Source organism: Lipotes vexillifer, unplaced genomic scaffold, assembly GCF_000442215.2.
Source record: "Lipotes vexillifer unplaced genomic scaffold, Lipotes_vexillifer_v1.1 scaffold387, whole genome shotgun sequence".
Lineage (NCBI taxonomy): Eukaryota > Metazoa > Chordata > Mammalia > Artiodactyla > Lipotidae > Lipotes > Lipotes vexillifer.
The window spans coordinates 3,799,275-3,821,952 of record NW_006795399.1 but is presented as its reverse complement, the minus strand read 5'-3'; the positions used below and the strand labels follow the sequence as shown (position 1 = coordinate 3,821,952).

At 50.1% G+C, this 22,678-nt stretch overlaps 1 protein-coding gene and 1 non-coding gene across 2 annotated transcripts; one reads left to right on the top strand and one right to left on the bottom strand.

Moving 5' to 3' along the window:
- The first annotated feature begins 3,007 nt into the window (after positions 1–3,007).
- ESYT1 (extended synaptotagmin 1) lies at positions 3,008–19,401 on the top strand. Its single transcript, XM_007467737.1, has 31 exons — positions 3,008–3,511; positions 5,321–5,362; positions 5,533–5,667; positions 7,589–7,662; positions 7,779–7,851; positions 8,008–8,097; positions 8,269–8,324; positions 8,743–8,866; positions 8,955–9,131; positions 9,246–9,328; positions 9,622–9,670; positions 9,803–9,889; positions 9,992–10,084; positions 11,037–11,108; positions 11,289–11,375; positions 12,704–12,853; positions 13,174–13,329; positions 13,459–13,635; positions 13,791–13,873; positions 13,988–14,036; positions 14,144–14,233; positions 14,366–14,461; positions 14,730–14,801; positions 14,894–14,980; positions 16,942–17,082; positions 17,192–17,346; positions 17,453–17,551; positions 17,635–17,766; positions 17,844–17,949; positions 18,188–18,237; positions 18,433–19,401. The coding sequence occupies exons 1-31, from the start codon at positions 3,041–3,043 to the stop codon at positions 18,470–18,472; spliced, it is 3,396 nt and encodes a 1,131-aa protein (XP_007467799.1). The 5' UTR covers positions 3,008–3,040; the 3' UTR covers positions 18,473–19,401.
- A 3,029-nt stretch (positions 19,402–22,430) lies between these two features.
- Positions 22,431–22,503, bottom strand: TRNAE-UUC (transfer RNA glutamic acid (anticodon UUC)). Its single transcript has one exon. It is a non-coding gene; the product is annotated as a tRNA-Glu (tRNA).
- Positions 22,504–22,678: the final 175 nt, after the last annotated feature.

Below are 22,678 nucleotides of genomic sequence, written 5' to 3'. Positions count from 1 at the left end.
GCAAAAAAAAAAAAAAAAAAAACAACATTTGTGCCTAGTAAATGTGGACTAGCACATTCATGTTAGAGAAATCTCTAGTCTCTAGTGATATACCCAAGGGCTATGGTGTTTTTTTTTAATTGTATAAAAATATGAAAAGCCCAGTTACCAACAGTAACACAAGGAAACACTAAGTAATATGGAAAGTGTCTGTAACTTGTATTGACTAAATTAATCCAAAGGGTCAATTTGGACTGACCGACCTTCCCTCTAAAAATTGCTTGAGCCTATCTGAGAAACAAATGCAGAGATCTATATTAGCAATAATTCATGTGAGAACAACATGGGACTTCTAACTGGCTGCAAAAAATTAAAATCTTATTCTTCATAGTATGTCAGTTAATAAATATCAAGAGGCTGCTATGTTCTAGGTACCTTTCTAGAAACTCCATAAGGGTAAAAGAACCATAGTTGTGCATTGTGAATATAGTAGTTCTACCATGTCTATCTGAGTGGAACCAGTTCTAAAGTATTGTGTGTTCTTCTAAATAGTTTTTGCAGAGGTCCATTGGCAAACCAGTGGGGTATCTGAAAAAAACTGGCAAGAGAAGACTGAGGGTAGACCCAATAGATGTCTTCAGATATATGAAGGGCTACCTTATGGAGAAAAAGGTCCTGTGTTGCTGCATAGGAAATAAGCAGAGAGTTCTAGAAAAATTGCTAACATGTGAGTACTTAATATAAACCAAGGTACTGTGCTAGGCACTTTACATGCAATATCTCACTGACACAGTGGGCATTATTATTATGCTTGTTTTGCAGAGGAGAAAGACTTACAGAGGGTAATCAACCCAAGCCTCCACAACTCATAAGGAATGGAATTAGGAATCTCTTCAGGCAGTCTGACTCCAGACTTGGCATAAGAAAGTTCTAATGATAGCCATCCAGCAATGGGACCACTACTTTCCAGTAACTTACAAGGAATAATACAGAGGAAGTTTCCTCAAATCCTGTTGCCCCTTCCTTCTTGGAGAGTAGGCTGGGACCAGATTACCACATCCAACCCTGGGAGGCAGCTGTAGTTTACATATAAATGCAGATTGCAAAACCAGGAAGTCTAAAGTGCTCTCCTCTCTTAGACACTTCCTCTAACAAATGGCCATCCTTTTTCGTGTTACCCACTTACTGCTTATCACCACCAGGTGGCACCTGGGCAGCAGAACTGTCAATGGGCGGGGACTCATCTTGTTTACTCGTTCTGGTGCCTTGCAGCTGCTGATTCTGTGGCTCCTGGGCCCCAGCTGGGAAGAGACCTTCCTGGGGATGAGCTTTTGTCCTCCATACACTGTCTTCAGTAGGAGGATCTGATGATCTAGATAGGATGAGAAAGGGGAAAAGTTTGAAAAGGAACTTCCATAGGTCACCCTCTTCATCCCCCAGCCTAAGGGATCCCTTCCCCTACTCCAGTGTTTGGCAAATTTCAGTTTATAGGGAGGTTTCCTTCTGAGGATGTTCGTCCATTTTCCTGCTATAGTTCTGGTTCATCAAGTTGGTGGACACTCACCTCCTCCAAACTCCTTGAGCTCCTTTTTTACCTGCTCATCTCTGAGAATACAGAGAACATAGGACGCAGATGGAAAACTGTTCCTTACACAGTTCTGCAAACTGAAAGAAGCAGTTTAGATACTGTTTCAGAGAAGTAGAGAAAGGGAAATGAGAAAATTTAAGATTAAGGGAGGGAGCCTGGGCAGGGATACGTTTTAAACAGCTTTGATGAAACATAGCCTGATGAAATCTGTGCCCTGCAGAGCCAGATAAAATTTAACAGCTGTAAACCAAACAGAATAACACAAGCCCCACATACATCGCATTAGAAGGTAATCATGACCAATCTGTCCCTCCTGGGCTTCCAATCAGTCCAGTTTCTAAGTCCCTGGACAACACTACACCTCTAAGTCCAGTTAACTAGTAACAAGAGTCATCATCAATATACCCTGCATTTTTTCCTTCCTAAACCTACACTGTGCGATGTAGAACTTAGTTCTACATCTGACTGTATTCTAAACCTTCCTTATAACCCAGGCAAATGAGAAACAGAATTGTCTCATTACTCTTGATTTCCCATGTTAGTGTCCTAGCAGTTCCTCAGGGTCAGGAATTCTTGGAAAATGTAATCATTTCTGTGGCAGCTGAGACCCCACCCCCCTTGGAGCCAATTTAGTTTTAATTTGCTCTTTAAAATAGAGATGACTAATTCTTGGAGATAGAATGAACTAACTTGGAGATTTCTAAAGAGAAATAAAGCCTCACTTCCTATTCACTCCGCTTTTTTCCCCCCTCCCTCTTGCCTGAAGGCTAGATTATCTCAATTCTGTAATTTTCGGGTTCTCCAGTTTTCTCTAGAGTCTGTCGTTACACTGCATAGACAAAGTAGAGGACTGGGAACAGGATAAACAGGGTCGATCATCGAACACTTTCATTCCAAATAGGGTAATTTCCTTTCCTTTTATAAGGACAACCAGCAAAAAAAAAAAAAGTGGAAGGATAAGGAATGTGCTTAAAGTATGAAAACGTGGGAAAGGAGACAAATGAACATGTAGGAATCGCAGACCAAGTTCTGCCAAACCGTCTGAAGGGAGGAGAAGGAAATCCCGACGCTCCACAACCCCTCAACTTCGCAACTCCAGCTCTCTAAAACAGAGTAATTGCCGGTGCGGCTCTGCATGACGTCATACCATAGGCACTCCAATCCCACGTGGGGGAGCTCCTAGTCCCGTTTCTCCTCTTGAAAGGGTACGCCGCTCCTCCCCCTCTTTCTGGCTAATCTCAAGCTGCTCTTAAGAGCCTTTTTTCTCCTTTTCCCACCATCTCAGACCGCCCATCTTGGCACTCCGGTCCAATCAGGAAGGTACTACCACCTCTCCCGAGCCCTTTCCTCTCCCCGAGGCAGGGGGCGGGGTTTCGGTCTTTTGACTCCACCTTCATCTATGCGGCACGGACCAACCCGAACCGTCAGAACGAATGGGCGTGGCTTTAAGTCCCCTCCCCCATTCTGGGGTTTATGGTTTGTAGGCGGGGAATCTGGTCTCAGAACCAAGCAACCTCTAGCTGGTCTCTGGGTCGGGCGGGTCCTCCCAGAGGTGGCAGCATGGACCGCTCTCCTGGAGACCGCCCCAGCCCAGTGGACCAGCCCTACGCTCCCTCCGACCCCCCTGACCAGCCTCCCACTGCTCACGCAAAGCTGGACCAGAGTTCTGGGAACCAACCTGCCGGCCCAGGCGCCGCGGGTGAGGCCTTGGCGGTGCTGACTTCGTTCGGGCGACGGTTGCTGGTGCTGGTGCCGGTGTACCTGGCCGGGGCAATAGGACTCAGCGTGGGTTTTGTGCTCTTTGGCCTCGCCCTCTACCTGGGCTGGCGCCGGGTCCGCGAGGAGAAAGAACGGAGCCTTCGAGTAGCGCGACAGCTGCTGGATGATGAGGAGCGGCTCACGGCGAAAACTCTTTACATGAGCCATCGAGAACTACCTGCCTGGGTGAGCGACCACCCTCAATCCTCAGTGCAGCATAGTCCCCTTCTTGCCCCTTAGTTCTCGGGCTCTCCCTCCCTATCCTTAAACTCAGCTCCCCATCTTGGGACGATGGGCCCCCAGACTTTCCCCTTTGGCCCGCTAGCCTCTTGCCTGCAGGGACGCGCCACTCTTTGGACCGACTCTCCACTACCCGCCCCCCCTTCCACACGCCCAGATCCCGATTCTTCCACAGAATCAGGACTTCTTCCTCTACGCTTGGGCAAGAGCAATAACATTTGGGGAGCCCGTCTCGGCCGTGGCTCTTCCTCCAACCAAACCGCTTGAACGCCCCTCCTCGTTTCTGGTGCCACTCACACTGCTCCTGGGCGTCCCTGTTCCCGTTGCCGCTCAGTGGGTTCCCTCCTCTTTCCTGTCGTCCCCAAGACTTTTTTTTTTTTTTTAACCTATTTAAGGACATAAGGTTCTTATCCCTTTTCCCGCTCTTATCCCGAGACCCTCCCCGGGAGCATTGCTCAGTCGAGCTCCCGCACCCGGATGGACCCTCCGGCCCTAACCTTCCAGCCTCAGGCGGCCTGGCCGCAGCGCAGCGGAGGCGGCTGCTGGACAAAGGGTGGGGGTACTGGGGGGAGGGTAGTGTGACTGCTGCAGTGCCCGCTGCCCGCACTCCACCGCCTCTGGCCGGCCCCACCCTTTTCCGGGCTGCGGGCTGCGCCTGCTGGGTTGGGGCCAGGACCCTATTTCTACACCCCTTCTCCTGTGGTAAGGGCCCCCGATGCCTTCTCAGGCCTTGCAGATGCCGAGCCCGTTACCCGGCCCTTCCCGGCCCCTCCCTTCCTGCTCCTCCCAGGAGAGGTGCCTGTCTGGGGGAATCAAAGTTGACACTAGGCAGGGCTTCCCTGGTGGCACAGTGGTTAGGGGTCTGCCTGCCGATGCAGGGGACACGGGTTCGTGCCCCGGTCCGGGAGGATCCCGCATGCCGCGGGGCGGCTGGGCCCGTGAGCCATGGCCGCTGAGCCTGCGCGTCCGGAGCCTGTGCTCCGCAACGGGAGGGGCCGCAGCGGTGAGAGGCCCGCGTACCGAAAAAGTTGACACTAGGCAAACACAGCTATGCTTCCCAGACCCTGGACTGGGGAGGAGAAAGGGGCAGAAATGGTCCCATGGGACTTGTAGCCCAGGCAGCAAGAATCTCTGTTCTTCCTGCTTCTCATCATGGAAACTAATTTTCCTCCTAAAGCAACTACCCCTCCTCCTCCCCCCAGTACAAAGCACAGGTGTCCTTCCTTCCCATCAAGAGTCACACCGATTAAAAAGAAAGAAAGAAAACACCAGCCTTGGCCTGTATAGCTCTTCTGGCCCCTCCCTAACACAGGAGCCGCATCCTGCTTCACCTCTTGGCCCCAGTTCGAGGGGCAGAGGGAAGGCTGGTAAAAGGAACCAGGATTTATCCAATCCCAGGATTTCCTCCTCAAACTCTGATTTGTCAGGACCTCCCCCTCCGGAAAGAATGCGCCCTTCTCTTCCCTCCTCCTCCTCTCTGCCCCAGCAGCTGTTATCGTTTCACATCCCTGAGCTATCCGCAAAGCAACTTTGTGTGGCTGACACTGTCAGCTCCCTTTGCCGAAGAGACCTCAGGGCCCCAAATCCCCTGGAGGAATGAATCCTCAGGACATCCCGGCCCCTCCCCCCAACCCCTGGGTGTGAGGAGGCCCTGTCACACTTAGGTTTCCTTAGTGAGCATCCATCTGGCATCTTAGTAGGAAACTACGGGCAGAGGATAGTGCTCCTCACTATCTCCACGTTCTCCACCTCCAGGTCAGCTTCCCAGATGTGGAAAAAGCTGAGTGGCTAAATAAGGTGAGGGTTGCTTGTCTTGGGTTTTGTTTTTCCTGAGGGGGAATGGGGTTCGCTCTCTTGTCAGACCCTGCCACGCTTCAAATCTAGCCTCCCCATGGGGAGGAGTCTGAAGGAACTTGCCTTTAGAGGGAAGGCAGCGCTCTCCTATGACAAGCTCCCTTTCCTCCCAGATTGTGGCCCAGGTCTGGCCCTTCCTGGGCCAGTATATGGAGAAGCTTTTGGCCGAAACTGTGGCCCCAGCTGTTCGAGGATCTAACCCCCACCTGCAAACATTTACATTTACACGAGTGGAATTGGGTGGAAAGGTACGTGTGTAGGAGGGAAAGTAATGACAGGGAAGAGATGGAGCAGGGAAGATGGGTGGCCCAAAGGGGCCTTTCCCTCCCCTCTCAAGCATTCATCTCTGCAGCTTAAGGACATAAGGTTCTTATCCCTTTTCCCGCTCTTATCCCGAGACCCTCCCCGGGAGCATTGCTCAGTCGAGCTCCCGCACCCGGATGGACCCTCCGGCCCTAACCTTCCAGCCTCAGGCGGCCTGGCCGCAGCGCAGCGGAGGCGGCTGCTGGACAAAGGGTGGGGGTACTGGGGGGAGGGTAGTGTGACTGCTGCAGTGCCCGCTGCCCGCACTCCACCGCCTCTGGCCGGCCCCACCCTTTTCCGGGCTGCGGGCTGCGCCTGCTGGGTTGGGGCCAGGACCCTATTTCTACACCCCTTCTCCTGTGGTAAGGGCCCCCGATGCCTTCTCAGGCCTTGCAGATGCCGAGCCCGTTACCCGGCCCTTCCCGGCCCCTCCCTTCCTGCTCCTCCCAGGAGAGGTGCCTGTCTGGGGGAATCAAAGTTGACACTAGGCAGGGCTTCCCTGGTGGCACAGTGGTTAGGGGTCTGCCTGCCGATGCAGGGGACACGGGTTCGTGCCCCGGTCCGGGAGGATCCCGCATGCCGCGGGGCGGCTGGGCCCGTGAGCCATGGCCGCTGAGCCTGCGCGTCCGGAGCCTGTGCTCCGCAACGGGAGGGGCCGCAGCGGTGAGAGGCCCGCGTACCGAAAAAGTTGACACTAGGCAAACACAGCTATGCTTCCCAGACCCTGGACTGGGGAGGAGAAAGGGGCAGAAATGGTCCCATGGGACTTGTAGCCCAGGCAGCAAGAATCTCTGTTCTTCCTGCTTCTCATCATGGAAACTAATTTTCCTCCTAAAGCAACTACCCCTCCTCCTCCCCCCAGTACAAAGCACAGGTGTCCTTCCTTCCCATCAAGAGTCACACCGATTAAAAAGAAAGAAAGAAAACACCAGCCTTGGCCTGTATAGCTCTTCTGGCCCCTCCCTAACACAGGAGCCGCATCCTGCTTCACCTCTTGGCCCCAGTTCGAGGGGCAGAGGGAAGGCTGGTAAAAGGAACCAGGATTTATCCAATCCCAGGATTTCCTCCTCAAACTCTGATTTGTCAGGACCTCCCCCTCCGGAAAGAATGCGCCCTTCTCTTCCCTCCTCCTCCTCTCTGCCCCAGCAGCTGTTATCGTTTCACATCCCTGAGCTATCCGCAAAGCAACTTTGTGTGGCTGACACTGTCAGCTCCCTTTGCCGAAGAGACCTCAGGGCCCCAAATCCCCTGGAGGAATGAATCCTCAGGACATCCCGGCCCCTCCCCCCAACCCCTGGGTGTGAGGAGGCCCTGTCACACTTAGGTTTCCTTAGTGAGCATCCATCTGGCATCTTAGTAGGAAACTACGGGCAGAGGATAGTGCTCCTCACTATCTCCACGTTCTCCACCTCCAGGTCAGCTTCCCAGATGTGGAAAAAGCTGAGTGGCTAAATAAGGTGAGGGTTGCTTGTCTTGGGTTTTGTTTTTCCTGAGGGGGAATGGGGTTCGCTCTCTTGTCAGACCCTGCCACGCTTCAAATCTAGCCTCCCCATGGGGAGGAGTCTGAAGGAACTTGCCTTTAGAGGGAAGGCAGCGCTCTCCTATGACAAGCTCCCTTTCCTCCCAGATTGTGGCCCAGGTCTGGCCCTTCCTGGGCCAGTATATGGAGAAGCTTTTGGCCGAAACTGTGGCCCCAGCTGTTCGAGGATCTAACCCCCACCTGCAAACATTTACATTTACACGAGTGGAATTGGGTGGAAAGGTACGTGTGTAGGAGGGAAAGTAATGACAGGGAAGAGATGGAGCAGGGAAGATGGGTGGCCCAAAGGGGCCTTTCCCTCCCCTCTCAAGCATTCATCTCTGCAGCCACTGCGCATCGTAGGAGTCAGGGTTCACCCTAGTCAGAGGAAAGAACAGATCCTGCTGGACTTGAACATCAGGTAATGCCACTCACCACTCTTCCCAATTCCCCTTCCTGGTCGCTCTGACTACTTCACTCCCCTTACCCACTTCAGCCTAGTACTAACCCTCTGCTCTCTTCCTCACCAACTCCCAGCTACGTAGGTGATGTACAGATCGATGTGGAAGTGAAGAAATATTTCTGCAAAGCAGGAGTCAAGGGCATGCAGGTGGGGCAGTTGTCAGGGGCCTCCATAAGAAGCCTTTGCCCTAAGTTTCATTAGATATGGGGAAGTGGGAAGTTGGGAAAACCAAGGCTGGGGAGGTCTGGGAGGGAAAGAAGGCTGTTTCTGAGGAAAGGCTTTGTTCATCTCTTCCTGCCCCAGCTGCAGGGTGTCTTACGAGTGATTCTTGAACCACTCATTGGGAACCTTCCTATCGTGGGGGCTGTGTCGATGTTCTTTATCCGACGCCCGGTAAGGGAAAATGTTGAGGAGGGGTAGGGAAGCGGGGGAAGCAGAGAGGACTGGAAGCTATGGGGAATGGGGGAGGGAACTGACAAGTAGGCTGAGGGTCTGGCAACTGTTGGATGGGTGTGACCATGCCACCATATGCTCTGTCCCGATCCCCCTGCTCTTTGCTTCCAGACCCTAGATATCAACTGGACAGGGATGACCAACCTGCTGGATATCCCAGGACTCAGGTATGAAGGATTTATCGAGCACCTGCTAAGTGTTCCAGCCCTGGTTTGGGGGTTTAAGGGATACAGAGCAGTAAAAGATGCAGCTGATGCCCTCCAAGAGCCTTGACCCTAGTTGGGGAGATCAGATACCCCTGAAAAGTTTCATACTGTGATTTTTCTTCTGTGGGGGGACTGTGTATTTTGGTAGAGAATGAAGTGGGCTACAGACTCCTCAGCCAGGGCAAAGGGCGAAAGAAGAGCTGCGATGGCAGTGAGGGGACAGAGCAGTAGGTGGGAAATCAGGGTAGAAGAGAAGCAAAAAGGTATTTTCAAGAAAGGACTTCCCTCTAGCTTTAGGTCTCTTGGTTGTGGGAAACATAGTTGGCGGTGGGGAAATAGTGACACTCACACTCACCTCCTTTTCCACTCCCCCATTCAGCTCCCTCTCTGACACCATGATCATGGATTCCATCGCTGCCTTTCTTGTGTTGCCCAACCGATTATTGGTGCCCCTTGTGCCTGACCTTCAAGATGCGGCCCAGTTGCGTTCCCCTCTTCCCAGGGTATGGTCTCTCCCCTATTAGATAGATCCTTCTCTCGGGAACCCTGTGGTGGGTCTTTAATTTCTCACAATATGATTCCTACCCTCAGGGCATTATTCGGATTCACCTGCTAGCTGCTCGAGGGCTGAGCTCCAAGGACAAATACGTAAAGGGCCTGATTGAGGGCAAGTCAGACCCCTACGCACTTGTGCGAGTGGGCACCCAGACATTCTGCAGTCGTGTCATTGATGAGGAACTCAACCCCCAGTGGGGAGAGACTTATGAGGTGGGAGAGCCAACAAGTGGGGCTGTGTCAGATGGGGAGGCTCCAGGAGATTTTGAGAGAATATGCTGATTGGATGATCTTCACACCTGTGGACCTTATCCCTCTGTTCTTCAGGTTATGGTACATGAGGTCCCAGGACAGGAAATTGAGGTGGAAGTGTTTGACAAGGATCCAGACAAAGATGACTTTCTGGGCAGGTGAGACTCTGCCTGTGTTAGGATTCTAAATCCCCAGGGCCACCAGGGTCTCAGAGGTAATTATAATCCCTTTCCAGGCCTGGGAATCATATCATATTTTCCTTCCCAGCCTTCCCACCCCTCATCCCCACCACACACACATGCATATATATTTCCGGAGGGTAAGAAGGGAGTCTGAGATGTGCCAGTTATTTCTGTGTGGATGAGAAGCGGGCCAGTGAATGACATGTTGCTAATTGTAACACTCCCCTCTTTTCCCTTTCACTGCCATCATCACTACCACCACCCCCCAGAATGAAGCTGGATGTAGAGAAAGTATTGCAGGCTGGAGTAATGGATGAAGTAAGTTGAGAGAAGAGGAAGGTGGAGGGTGCTGTCCCCCATTGTGTAGACGGTGGTTGCTACATTGGTGGGGAAGAGATTGGGTGTGTGTATGATCTCTACTATCTACCTCATTTCTACCTCTCCCTCCAGTGGTTCCCTCTACAAAGTGGGCAAGGCCAAGTTCACTTAAGGCTAGAATGGCTTTCACTTTTGCCGGATGCAGAAAAACTGGAGCAGGTAACTAACATTGAAAACAGGAAGCTAGCAGGGGAGAAATACATAGCTAGAAGTATGGGGGGCTGGAGGGATGAAGGTCTGACTACTACCACCCCACACCAGGTTCTACAGTGGAACCGAGGAGTTTCCTCCCATCCGGAGCCCCCATCAGCTGCCATCTTAGTTGTCTATCTGGATCGGGCCCAGGATCTTCCTGTGAGTGTGGCTTCTGAGGGCAGGTGAACAGGAAGCCATGGGTGCAGCATTCCCACACTCTCCCTTCCCCCGGCCTGCTCTGCTTCAGTAGCAACATGTAACACAAGGGTTCCAAAGAGGGGATCCAGGAGTACGATTTTTTTTTTTTTTTGGCTGCGTTGGGTCTTCGTTGCCGTGTGCAGCCTTTCTCTAGAGTCAGCAAGTGGGGGCTACTCTTCGTTGCAGTGTGCGGGCTTCTCATTGTCGTGGCTTCTCTTGTTGTGGAGCGTGGGCTTTAGGCGCACGGGCTTCAGTAGTTGTGGCACGTGGGCTCTAGAGTGCAAGCTCAGTAGTTGTGGCGCATGGGCTTAGTTGCTCCGCGGCATGTGGGATCTTCCCAGACCAGGGCTCGAACCCGTGTCCCCTGCATTGGCAAGTGGATTCTTAACCACTGTGCCACCAGGGAAGTCCCGTGAGTTATATTTTTAAATTATCTATTTAATCGATGTTTTCTAACTATCTGTATAAATTTGTTCATAATATTCTCTTATAATCTTTATTTATTTTATTTATTTATTTTTGGCTGCATTGGGTCTTTGTTGCTGTGTGCAAGCTTTCTCTAGTTGCAGCGAGCAGGGGCTACTCTTCATGGTGCTGCATGGGCTTCTCACTGTGGTGGCTTCTCTTGTTGCGGAACACAGGCTCTAGGTGCACAGGCTCAGTAGTTGTGGCTTGTGGGCTCTCGAGCGCAAGCTCAGTAGTTGTGGTGCACGGGCTTAGTTGCTCTGCAGCATGTGGGATCTTCCCGCACCAGGGCTCGAACCCGTGTCCCCTGCATTGGCAGGCAGATTCTTAACCACTGCGCCACCAGGGAAGCACCAGGGGAAGGATTCTGATGACAGCTCTCCTTCCTTCACTGAAACAAAAACAAAAACAACCAAGATAGTGACTTCTGAATTCTACCCCCCCACAGCTGAAGAAGGGGAACAAGGAGCCCAACCCCATGGTGCAGCTGTCAATTCAGGATGTGACCCAGGAGAGCAAGGTGAGGGCCAGGACAAGGATATCATTGTGCCAGGTGTCATGTGTGTGTGGGGACAGGAGGAGGGAGGACTGTTCTTCGGATGAAGTGTTCCCTTTAGGATGCCTGTAAGAGGAAGGGTTTTCTGGAGAAACAGGACTGGGACTGTGGCATGTACCTTGATCACATCCTGCACATCTCCAGGCTGTCTATAACACCAACTGCCCGGTGTGGGAGGAGGCCTTCCGGTTCTTCCTGCAAGACCCTCGAAGCCAGGAGCTCGACGTGCAGGTGAGAGAATCACCTATCAGTCCCTCCTGGATACCCTATTCTGTCTTCTCAGATCTGCACCATTTCTTGTCTCCATCTTCTCCTTTGATCTCTATTTTCTCTTCTTGTTTTTTTTTCCGGCTGTGCCGTGTGGCTTTCGGGATCTTAGTTCCCTGATCAGGGATGGAACCCAGGCCCTTGGCAGTGAGATCATGGAGTCCTAACCACTAGACCACCAGGGAATTCCACGATCTCTATTTTCGGTCCACCTACCTAGACTCTCCACCTCTTCTACTCTCCAAAGTTCCCCACCTGTCTCTCTAGAATCATTTTTATAACTGAGAATTGCACACTTAAAATGAGTGATTTTTGTGGTATGTAAATTATGCCTCAAAAAAATTATTTTTTAAAAGAAGAGAAGGGGACTTCCCTGGTGGTCCAGTGGTTGAGACCGCGCTCCCACTGCAGGGGGCACAGGTTCAATCCCTGGTCAGGGAACTAAGATCCCATATGCTATGCGGCACAGCCAAAAACTAAACAAAAACCCTGTTAAAAGAAGAGAAGAACATATTGAGCACCAGCTAGACACCTAGCACTTTTTTTTTTTTTTCTGGTTTATTTTTATTTGATTTTAATTTTTTTTTAATTTTTAATTTGACATTGGAGTATAGAGTTAGCACAACATTGTGTTAGTTTCAGATGTACATCAAAGTGATTTAGTTATACGTATTCATATACCTATTTTTTTTTTTCAGATTCTATTCCTATATAGGTCATTACAGAGTACTGAGTAGAGTTCCCTGTGCTATATAGTAGGTCCTTATTGATTATCTGTTTTACATAGAGTAGTGTGCATATGCCAGTCCCAGCCTCCCAGACGTCTAGCACTTTTAAGGTCATAGAAAAATCAAAATACAGTATCTGCCCTCATGAAGCTTACTGGCTAGTTTCAGAGAGGAGACAAACATATATAACCATCTAAGAATGATTCACCATTAATCATTGGGAGTAAAATACCCATAGTATAGTGCTTAGGATGGCCAGAGAAAGGTACAGAGGCTGGAGTAACTAGAGAGTCTTTGTGAAGGAAGTAGGATTTTCAGAGGGTCTTAAAGGATTTAAACAGGCAGAGAAGAGCAGAATGAGAACTTTCCAGGTAACGAGACCAGAAAGAGCAAAGGAGGAAGGGACTGTAGAGTAGGCAGAGGACTGTAAAAGGATGGCCTGGAGTGGAGCAAAAGGTTTGTGATTGGCAGAGAGAGAATGAAGCTGCAGCTGTGTCATCACTTCCGCAGTCTACCTCCCTTTTCCCTAATCCCTCACTCCATCCCCTCCTCCTGTGCCTATAGGTGAAGGATGACTCCAGGGCCCTGACTTTAGGGGCGTTGACCCTGCCTCTGGCTCGCCTGCTGACTGCCCCTGAACTCACCCTGGACCAGTGGTTCCAGCTCAGCAGCTCTGGCCCAAACTCCCGGCTGTACATGAAACTGGTTATGAGGGTATGGAGGTAGAGGGGAAGGGCCTCGTGGATTCCTGGTGGTATTAAGAGTAAGGAAAGGGGATCCTCTACGATGAAATGAGCTAGTGTATCTGAAAGCATCTAGCAGACGCACAAAAAATGTTTGTTGATCTAACTGGGGGAAGACATGGTGTCTGAGTAGGGTGAGTTTGGAGTGAACCCCCCAGAGATAAGCACAGCCAAGGCAGGGACCTAGTTTCCCTGTCAGAGCCCCTGCTCTGCCCTGCCCCCCCAGCCCCCACATACCTTGCCTGCTGGTGGCTAAATGCACTGCTTTGACAATCACACTACCCTTCCCAGCTCTTGTACTTGGATTCATCAGAAGTGCGCTTCCCTGCTGTGCCTGGTACTCCTGGAGCTTGGGACCTGGACGACGAGAGCCCCCAGACAGGCAGCAGTGTGGATGCCCCACCTCGACCCAGTCACACTACTCCTGACAGTAAATTTGGGACGGAGGTAAGTCTATATCTGGAAAGTACTGGAGTCTGTTTGCCCACCCTACGTGCGCAAAGCCTGTTTCAGGGTTGGGTCTGACAGTATTCTCTCTTTGACCGCCACCTGGTGCCCCATCTGTCCCTTTTACAGAATGTGCTTCGGATCCATGTATTAGAGGCCCAGGACCTGATTGCCAAAGACCGTTTCTTGGGGGGATTAGTGAAGGGGAAGTCAGACCCCTATGTCAAACTAAAGCTGGGAGGACGAAGCTTCCGGAGCCGTGTTGTTCGGGAAGATCTCAATCCCCGTTGGAACGAGGTCTTTGAGGTCAGAATTGAGGGCTAGGACTCTTCCCAGTCTTGCCCCATTCCTCCCCCAGCTCTGAGAGTGGTCCAAAAAACTTCTGGGGTTCAGTTGATTGGGGGAGGTGTCCAGTCATTCTGAGAAGAAAAGGAAAGGATCCCACTATTTTCTCCCACTAGGTGATCGTCACATCAATTCCAGGCCAAGAGCTAGAGGCTGAAGTTTTTGACAAGGATCTGGACAAGGATGACTTTCTGGGCAGGTGAGGCGGTGGGGGGCGTCCAGCGGGGAAGATGGGCTGGGCCTCTGTAGACCTTGGAGACAAAAGACTTGGCTCTTGACCATAGACCTTAATTTTAATCTTTCTCCTCTACAGGTGTAAAGTGAGTCTCACCACAGTCCTAAACAATGGCTTCCTTGATGAGGTGAGCATGGAATTAGAATCAGCAGTCCGTCCTGATCTTGATGCATGATTCATTCTCATAGTCCCTGTCCCCACACCCCCAAGTCTTAACCCTGCCCCCTTCCACAGTGGCTGACCCTGGAGGATGTCCCATCTGGCTGCCTGCACTTGTGTCTGGAGCGTCTGACCCCCCGTCCCACTGCTGCTGAGTTAGAGGAGGTAAGGAAAGATGCTGGAGGAAGGAAGGGACCCAAGATGGGTCAAAGTAAACTCTTCTATGAGCTTGTAAGGCATATGCCAGGCCCCAGAGTGTCAGTTACCACTCCCCAGCTCCCATGTGTCCTTCCCCAGGTGCTGCAGGTGAACAGTTTGATCCAGACTCAGAAGAATGCAGAACTGGCAGCAGCCCTGCTCTCTGTCTACCTGGAGCGGGCTGAGGACCTGCCGGTGAGATATGCTCCCCATGCCCCATAGCTCCCTGGCCCTTCTACATCCCTCAGGTTTGGATGCTCCTAGTGTATTTGGAATAGTAAATTCCAAATTCCTCTCTCCCAGGGTGGTACTGGGGTGGGAAGAATTTTCTGTTCGAGGCCAGGAGGGTGAGGGCTGTCAAGTGATAATGGGGACATGGGCCATTGGCTGTGGATGTAATTTGTGAGGGGAGGGGGGAATCTGCCTAACTGGTCCAAATTTAAGACTAACATTCTCTTTGCAGCTCCGAAAAGGTACCAAGCCTCCCAGCCCTTATGCTACTATTGCCGTGGGAGATACTTCTTATAAAACTAAGGTATTAGGAAATGCTGCAGGACTAAGAATGGGAGGGATGAGAGACGTAGAGGAGAAAATGTCAACACTGATCATACCCCTCATCTCCACCAGACTGTTTCCCAAACGTCAGCCCCTGTCTGGGATGACAGTGCCTCCTTTCTCATCAGGAAACCAAACTCTGAGAGCCTGGAGTTGCAGGTACCGTAAATTCATTCTACAAACATTTTGCAGATTGCTGTCACAGGCCAGGCACTGAACCAGGCACAGGGCATTCAGAGATAAAAGATGTTCTTATCTTTTTGGAGCTCACACTCTTCTTTTAGGAGAAAAATAACCAGAGAATACTTCCTGACTGATAACTGCTGAGGTAAAGGCAGTGTAGGGGAAAAAGGAGGGGTTCTAACTCAGACAAGGGAAAAGGTGAGGTAAGAAAGATAGTAAGAAAGGCATCCTTAGCTTAAGGGTAAATAGGCCCTGACGAAGAAAAGAAGGACAGGAAAACTCTTAAGGCTGAGAAGGGAATGGAGGAGAAAGAAGGCAAATTATACATTATAGAGGCAGGAAAGAGCAAGATCACAAAAAAATTATGCTAAGAATTTGGATTTTATCCTAAAGGCATAGGGAAACATTTGAAGGAATGAGAGGTGGCATCCAGATTTGCATCTTAGGAAGATGGTGTTGACATCAGGGTAAAAAAAATGAACTGAAGGAAGGCAGCACTGGAGGCAGGTAGGTCACTTAAGAGACTGTTAGAGTAATTGAAGCGAGAACTGACAAAGGCCAGATAGTGTTTGGCGGTTATTTTGACGTGGAGGGGGAAGAGGAACAAAGAACACGTAGGTGTTAACTCCTGGGGTTTTAGTGTGGATGGACAGATAAAGGTGCCATTGCCAACACGGGGAATGCACCGAGCAGGAGTTTTTGAAATTGAGATGTCTGAGGGCTGTCCAAGGGGAGATAGCCATCTGGAAGGTAGATCTGTGGCCCACTGTGGTGTTCCTCCCTCTCCCTCTTGTTTGAGCATCATGAGCAAGCAACAGGTAGCAGCTGTAGTCACAAGCGTGGGTGAGATCTCTCAGGGCGTGTGTAGAGTGAAAAGAAGACAAAGGTTGGACATGCTGGGTGCTGCCACAGAAGGGCAGGTGGAGGAAGAAGAGCACTGAAGTGTGGCCAGGGTCGTGGGATGCTCCCCAGAAGAGAGTGGGTTCCAGAAGCCAAAAGAAGAGTGTTTCAAAAGACAGGAAGTGGTCAGATGTTACTGAGAGGTAAAATTAGGTGACTGAAAACTATTCACTGACTTTGAAAACTAGGAGGTCACTGACGACTGGAGCAACTTCAGTGGCTGGAATGGAGTAGAAGCTAGATTTCAGTGGGTCGAAGGGTGACCGAAAAGTGAAGAGGTATGGGAGGTGGGGAGAGGATGGGGGAAGGTAATATAGGAGTGCTGACTTTCTCTATATGGAGTAAGTCAAATAGCTTCCAAAGTTGATAGAACAGTAAGTAGAGAATTACATGAATAGAAAGCAACAGAATGTCAAATAATGCGACTATTAACAACACTGGCAGAGGTAGAGAAGAGATGTAAATGAGCTCAATTTGTCATCTTGAATAGCAGGGAATCAGTAGATATTAAAGTTGGCAAATTATGAAATAGAGATAGACATATTAGTTAGAATTATGCCAGAACAAAGAAAATAGGAAGGGCTCATTACATTTGGAGTATGGACATGAGGATAGGATGGGCAGGAAACAATTTAATTCTATTTTTACTATTCTTTTTTCTACCCTGTGCAGGTATTACTGGGATAATTTGTGAAAGCTTAGGAAGTAAAGATAGTACAGTCTACTCTGATTAAAAAAGAAAGGGAAGCAGGGAAGTGGGACCAGCAGCAACTATTACCACGGCTCCCCTGCCCTTCACGAAGGGGAGTCTCTCCAAAACCACTCAAGTGTCCAAGCATTTGGACCTGGAATGCCAGGATTAAATCACTTCTCTCTCTCTTTTTTTTTTTACTCCGGCCTCGCTCTGCGGCTTGCAGGTTCCCCCACGAGGGATCAAACCCGGGCCCTGGCGGTGAAAGCGCCAAGTCCTAACCACTGGATCGCCAGGGAACTACCTAAATCACTTCTCTCTTGACGGCAGTCCTGTTGCTCCACAGGTTCGGGGTGAGGGGACTGGCGCATTGGGCTCGTTATCCCTGCCCCTCTCTGAGCTCCTCGTGGCTGACCGGCTCTGCTTGGACCACTGGTTTATGCTCAGCAATGGTGCAGGGCAGGTGCTACTGAGAGCACAGCTCAGGGTGAGTGCCAGGAGACAGTGGGCAAGGGGAGGGAGGGTGGGAGCAGAGGGCCGTGTCCTTCTAGCCCGGGAGCGGAAGGACTCTGCGTGCTGCTTTCTTGTTTACCTAGATCCTGGTGTCCCAGCACTCAGGGGTGGAAGCTTACAGCCACAGCTACAGCCACAGCTCCTCATCTCTAAGCGAAGAACCAGAGCTCTGGGGAGGACTCCCTCACATCACTTCCTCAGCCCCAGAGCTCCGGCAGCGCCTAACACACAGTGACAGGTAAAGCGCTGGGTCAGAAAGATGGGACTCAGTCAAGGATACAAAGGATAAGCTACAGACTCCCGAGGCACTACCTCCTCCCACCGCTATCTCCATCTCTCCACAGTCCCCTTGAGGCTCCAGCCGGGCCTCTGGGCCAGGTGAAACTCACTGTTTGGTACTACAGTGAAGGACGAAAGCTGATCAGCATCGTTCACAGCTGCCGGTGAGACTCCATCCCTCACATCCTCCAGGTTCTCCCCGTCCCTCCCCTCAGGTTGCCTCATCACCTCCTTCCTCCTGTCACAGGGCCCTTCGACAAAATGGACGGGATCCCCCCGACCCCTACGTGTCACTGTTGCTACTGCCAGACAAGAATCGGGGTACCAAGAGGAAGAGCTCACAGAAGAAGAGGACCCTAAATCCTGAATTCGATGAACGGTCAGTCAGTGAGCATTCAAGTGAAGAGATGGCAGGCTCAGGAAGGGCCCCTGCCCCTAATCCCAGTCCCTCCTCAGGTTTGAGTGGGAACTGCCCCTGGATGAGGCCCTTCGGCGAAAGCTGGATGTCTCTGTGAAGTCTAGTTCCTCCTTCATGTCAAGAGAGCGTGAGCTGCTGGGGAAGGTAAGAAGAGGGCAAAGATGGACCAGGCAAAGGTGAGAGTTAGAAGTTGCTGGTGGAAAGGCTTGTAGTCTCTATTAGGGAGTAAGCACCCTGGTGACACTACTTTACAGATGTACTTTATAGTACTTTACTACCCAATTACCTCTGCACTGGTTTGGGACCAGAAGTGTGTCAGGGTAGGATGTGGTCTTTGGAAACATCAAAAGTGACATCTCACCCCTACTATCCCCCAACACAGGTGCAGTTGGACCTCGCTGAGATAGACCTTTCCCAGGGTGCAGCCCAGTGGTGAGTGTCTGATGAGCTGGGGATGGGCTTGGATGTTTAAGTAGGAAAAATCCCAATCATAGGAGGGGAAAAGGATGTAACCCAAGCTGAGAACCACTGATCCTCGGAAGTATAAGAGCCCTCAGATCTTGTCTCATTTATAAAAGGACACAGAAGTCATCTTTCTACCGGAGCCCTCTCTGCTTGTTCCCACAGGTATGACCTCATGGATGACAAGGACAAGGGCAGCTCCTAGGAGCCGGAGATTACCAGCCTGACTGCTCTGTCTCCTTGCCTCACCTCTCGCTGCATCACTGCCTCAATGTGATGAGCCTAAAGGTTGGGGCCCGAGGGCAGAGCCTGCACCCCTCAGCCCTCTCACCTCCCAGGCCCATGCTAGGGCCTTTGCGTGACCAAAGAGGAGGACCGTATGTTACCCTTTACTGCACGGCCTTCATCCTTCTGGGCTCCTGGGGCAGGGATGTGAGCTGGCTACTTCCTGCTCTGCCTGCACATTCTCCTTTCCGCCCAGCTCCTCAGGGCCTTCTGTGTCTGTGCCTGGCCACTGGCAGTGGCATTAGCTCATGCCAAATACAGCTTTTTGAAAGACCTTTTTTCTCCTTCTTCCCAAACAGCAGTCAGGGAGGGTGGAAAGGCTAACCTCTCCAGCTGAGAGCCTCTTGGACTACTGCATGCAGCAAATGTACAGCCACCCAAACCCCATGTCCAGTTCTATACCCACTTTCCTCAAGCCTGTCCTGAAAATTACACGTGCTGTGTTGACTAGGGCCAGCCAGTCTCTTGAATCACTCTGGGAACAGTAGATTCCATCAAAGCCTTCAGGTAGCCAATATCAGTCTTGGTGTGGGGCCTCTAGCTGGTGCTGTACAGGGGGCTTTGGAGGACCGAGGACAGCAGAGCCAATTTTTTGTCCAGGTGCCTAGGCTGTTAACTCACTGACTAGAAATGAATCTCTTAGCTTTGTACCAACTCTGCCAATCCACTGTATCTTACATTAAACGTTATACTCAAATCATCTGTGGCTCTTTTCCTTAAGGGCAGAGAATCCAGCCTACCCATCAGGTGTTTATTCCAAGTGTCAAAAGCCTTTATTCAGTTCACAAATGATGTCTGTTTATATTTTTAACAACTGATTATCAGTTTATTAAAAAAAGTTGATTTAAACATCTGCCATGGTGACTTCCACCTCAACTCCTGGTTCAGTACTGATGGAAGTAATCTTATTAACAATCGCAGAAGGACTGTGCATGTCACCGAGTCGCTGTGGATCCTCATCTGAAAAATGATTCCCAAGTCCTAGAGCCTTCACCACAGGAATTTTCCTTGTAGTTATTCTCACAGTCTTGGTGGGCATCCGTCCTTTCCCTTTGAGAGTCTTTTCCTTTGCACCTCTGATCAAGTCGGCACATACCTTCTCCGAAGACATTACACTGCAGCTGCTTAGAGTAATTCTAAGTCAGTGAATCTCCACCTCTGGTTCTCAGAGCCTCTCTTTAAGAGCCAGGCCGTGGTGCAGCTTCCTGACCAACTTGTTCCTCCGTGAGAGCGAACAGTGGTGAGGTAGGCGCAGGTGGACTGGAGCTCCCTGCAGCTGAGACTGCTTCTTAGAGATTGAGTCAAGTTCATTAGTGGTCAGAACCTACTGTGGGTGCAACCACCAAGATTGTTGGTAGCATTGAGAGTGGTCAAGGGACCTGTGTGAATTAGCTGCTATTGAGTTTCTGGTGAGATTCATTCCCAGTCACAGTGATGAAGTCTGTTACCGATTATTATCCTCTGGGCTTTCCAGGGAAAGGATTCCTAAACCTGGTGAACTTGGAAGCTCTGTGCCACAGCACAGGGTCACAGAGTATCAGTGGCATGTTCAGCCACATCCAAAAGAGCTTAAGTCCCCACCCAATGGGCAGCTACATGAGAAGTATTTTATACCCATTCAGAGCTGCTCACCCTGAACTCAGCTCCTTTCGGGACCCTTCCTGGAATGCAAGCTAGCGAAGCTGTGCCCTATCCCTTCTAATTACCACGTGAAGGGAGAGTGAGATGGAGGAAGAGTGAACTACTGAAAACTGAGTCACTGGAATAGGAACTTGGAGATTCCATAGCTGCCTCAGGGGAGCTTTATCATCTTCTCTGGAACTTAAGATGCTGTCCACTGGGAGGAGAGGAAAGGCTCAAGGGAAAGAACTAAACTCAGCTTCCAAGGAGTTGTCAAAATCCACCTTATCAGCAAAAGCTGAATTTAAACTCTGCCATTGGGACTTCCCTGTTGGCACAGTGGTTAAGAACCCACCTGCCAATGCAGGGGACACGGGCTCAATCCCTGGTCCAGGTAGATCCCACATGCTGCAGAGCAAGTAAGCCAGTGTGTCACAACTACTGAGCCTGCGCTCTAGAGCCCGTGAGCCATAGCTACTGAGCCCACACGCCACAACTACTGAAGCCCGTGCCCTCTAGGGCCCCCGTGCCACAACCACTGAAGCCCATGTGCCCAGAGCCCGTGCTCCATGACAAGAGAAGCCACTGCAATGAGAAGCCCGCGCACCACAACAAAGAGTAGCCCCAGCTCGCCGCACCTATAGAAAGCCCATGTGCAGCAGCGAAGACCCAACACAGCCAAATATATATATAAATAAATAAAAGAAACTTTATTAAAAAAATAAAAATAAACTATGCCATCAACTAACTCAGCTCCTAATTTTTTTCCCCAATAACTCCTTGGTACTCACTGCTGGTTCTTCTGCCATCTCTACTTCCTTCCCATAAACTTAAGAGCCTTGGCCATGAGCAAGAAGTCTCTGTTGCCCTTCCCCAGACCCAAAAACTGAAGGGGTGAAAACCCCCAAAACACAGGGCAGAGGAACTTATATTTCTAAGGTCTCTCGTTTTATTATTCAATACTGGGCGTGTAGCCCAGGGCCTGCTGTTCTAGCTGGCTTCAGGGATCTTGCAATGTGTGATTTTAAGAAGCACTCTTTACCTAGTTCATCACTTCCAAGTAATTACAATTCCAGAAAACTAAAGGACATGGCACAAATTCTTCCATCCCAAAGGGTCCCTGGGCCTGCTGTTCTAGCTGGCTTCAGGGATCTTGCAATGTGTGATTTTAAGAAGCACTCTTTACCTAGTTCATCACTTCCAAGTAATTACAATTCCAGAAAACTAAAGGACATGGCACAAATTCTTCCATCCCAGAAGGGTCCCTGCTCTTTCCCAACCTTTTCAAGTTCAGAATACATAAGAGAAGAAGTACTGATCTACATATTAAATACAAGATGAGACACAATTCAGTACACTGTTGCTCTTACACAAAGATGAAGTAAACTAAGGGTCATTAATCACAGGAATTAAACAAATGCTAATTTGTTATTTCTCAAACAGCTGGTCTTTGACACTGGCACATGATGCCTACCTCTTCCAGAGAAAGGCAGAGATGATGGCATATGGGTACATTGTCACTGATGTTTACAAATACTGCCCTCTTGGAATGTGGCTTTATTGGCCCAAACAACATGCTGTAGTTAACTGGGTGTGGCAACACATTTGTCTACCCACCATTTGCCCCTCTTCCCTACATACAGAACCCCAGAGCATTCTTAGTGGCAGTGTGCCAGCCCCAAAGGATTAATCACAATCCTCTTTGCTGGATACTCACTTTCCCAGCCTCCACTGCAACTCAGAGTGGTTCTGTGATCCAGCTCTGGTCAATAAGATGGAAGAGGAATACACCTGGGGACGGAGCGTCAACAGAAGAAAGCCCTCATTGCTCCCTTCCTTTCTGCTTGGGTCATTAGTGGGAAGATGTTGACACCTGGAGCTGCAGCAGCTTTCTTTAAGGCCTGAGGTCACTAACACAAGGAAGAAAAGCTAACATGATTACAGAGATACATATTTTATAAATTAGAGTTATAACCTGCTTTTTTCACTTAACACATAAGCATTTTTACACTTCATTAAATATGCCTTGAAAATATAATTTATAATGGTCACAATGTTCCTTAGAATGACTGCCCCATAGTTTAACTGATTCTCTATTGTCAGAAATGAAGGTAGTTCTGCTTTGCTATTCACTGTGGGAACACAAAAGTATACACATCTCAAATGATTTCCTTAGGATAAGTGTAATTGGTGGGTCAACTTATGTACTTTAATGACTTTTTTTTTTTGGCCACACCACGTGGCTTGTGGGATCTTAGTTCCCCAACCAGGGATTGAACCCGGGCCCTCAGCACTGAAAGTGCAGAGTCCTAACCACTGGACCACCAGGGAATTCCCTAACGACTTTTATTTTTTTTAATTTTATTTTTTTTGGCTGCATTGGGTCTTCATTGCTGTGCGCGGGCTTTCTCTAGTTGCGTCAAGCAGGGGCTACTCTTCGTTGCGGTGGGCAGGCTTCTCATTGCAGTGGCTTCCCTTGTTGCGGAGCACAGGATCTAGGTGTGTG

What these genes read in the sequence shown, in the direction of transcription:
- ESYT1 (XM_007467737.1), top strand. Translation starts at nt 3,041, where the DNA reads ATGGTTTGTAGGCGGGGAATCTGGTCTCAGAACCAAGCAACCTCTAGC. An exon ending in ATCGGGCCCAGGATCTTCCT is followed by an intron (nt 10,085 to 11,036) that starts GTGAGTGTGGCT and finishes ACCCCCCCACAG; the next exon opens with CTGAAGAAGGGGAACAAGGA. An exon ending in ACAATGGCTTCCTTGATGAG is followed by an intron (nt 14,037 to 14,143) that starts GTGAGCATGGAA and finishes CCCCTTCCACAG; the next exon opens with TGGCTGACCCTGGAGGATGT.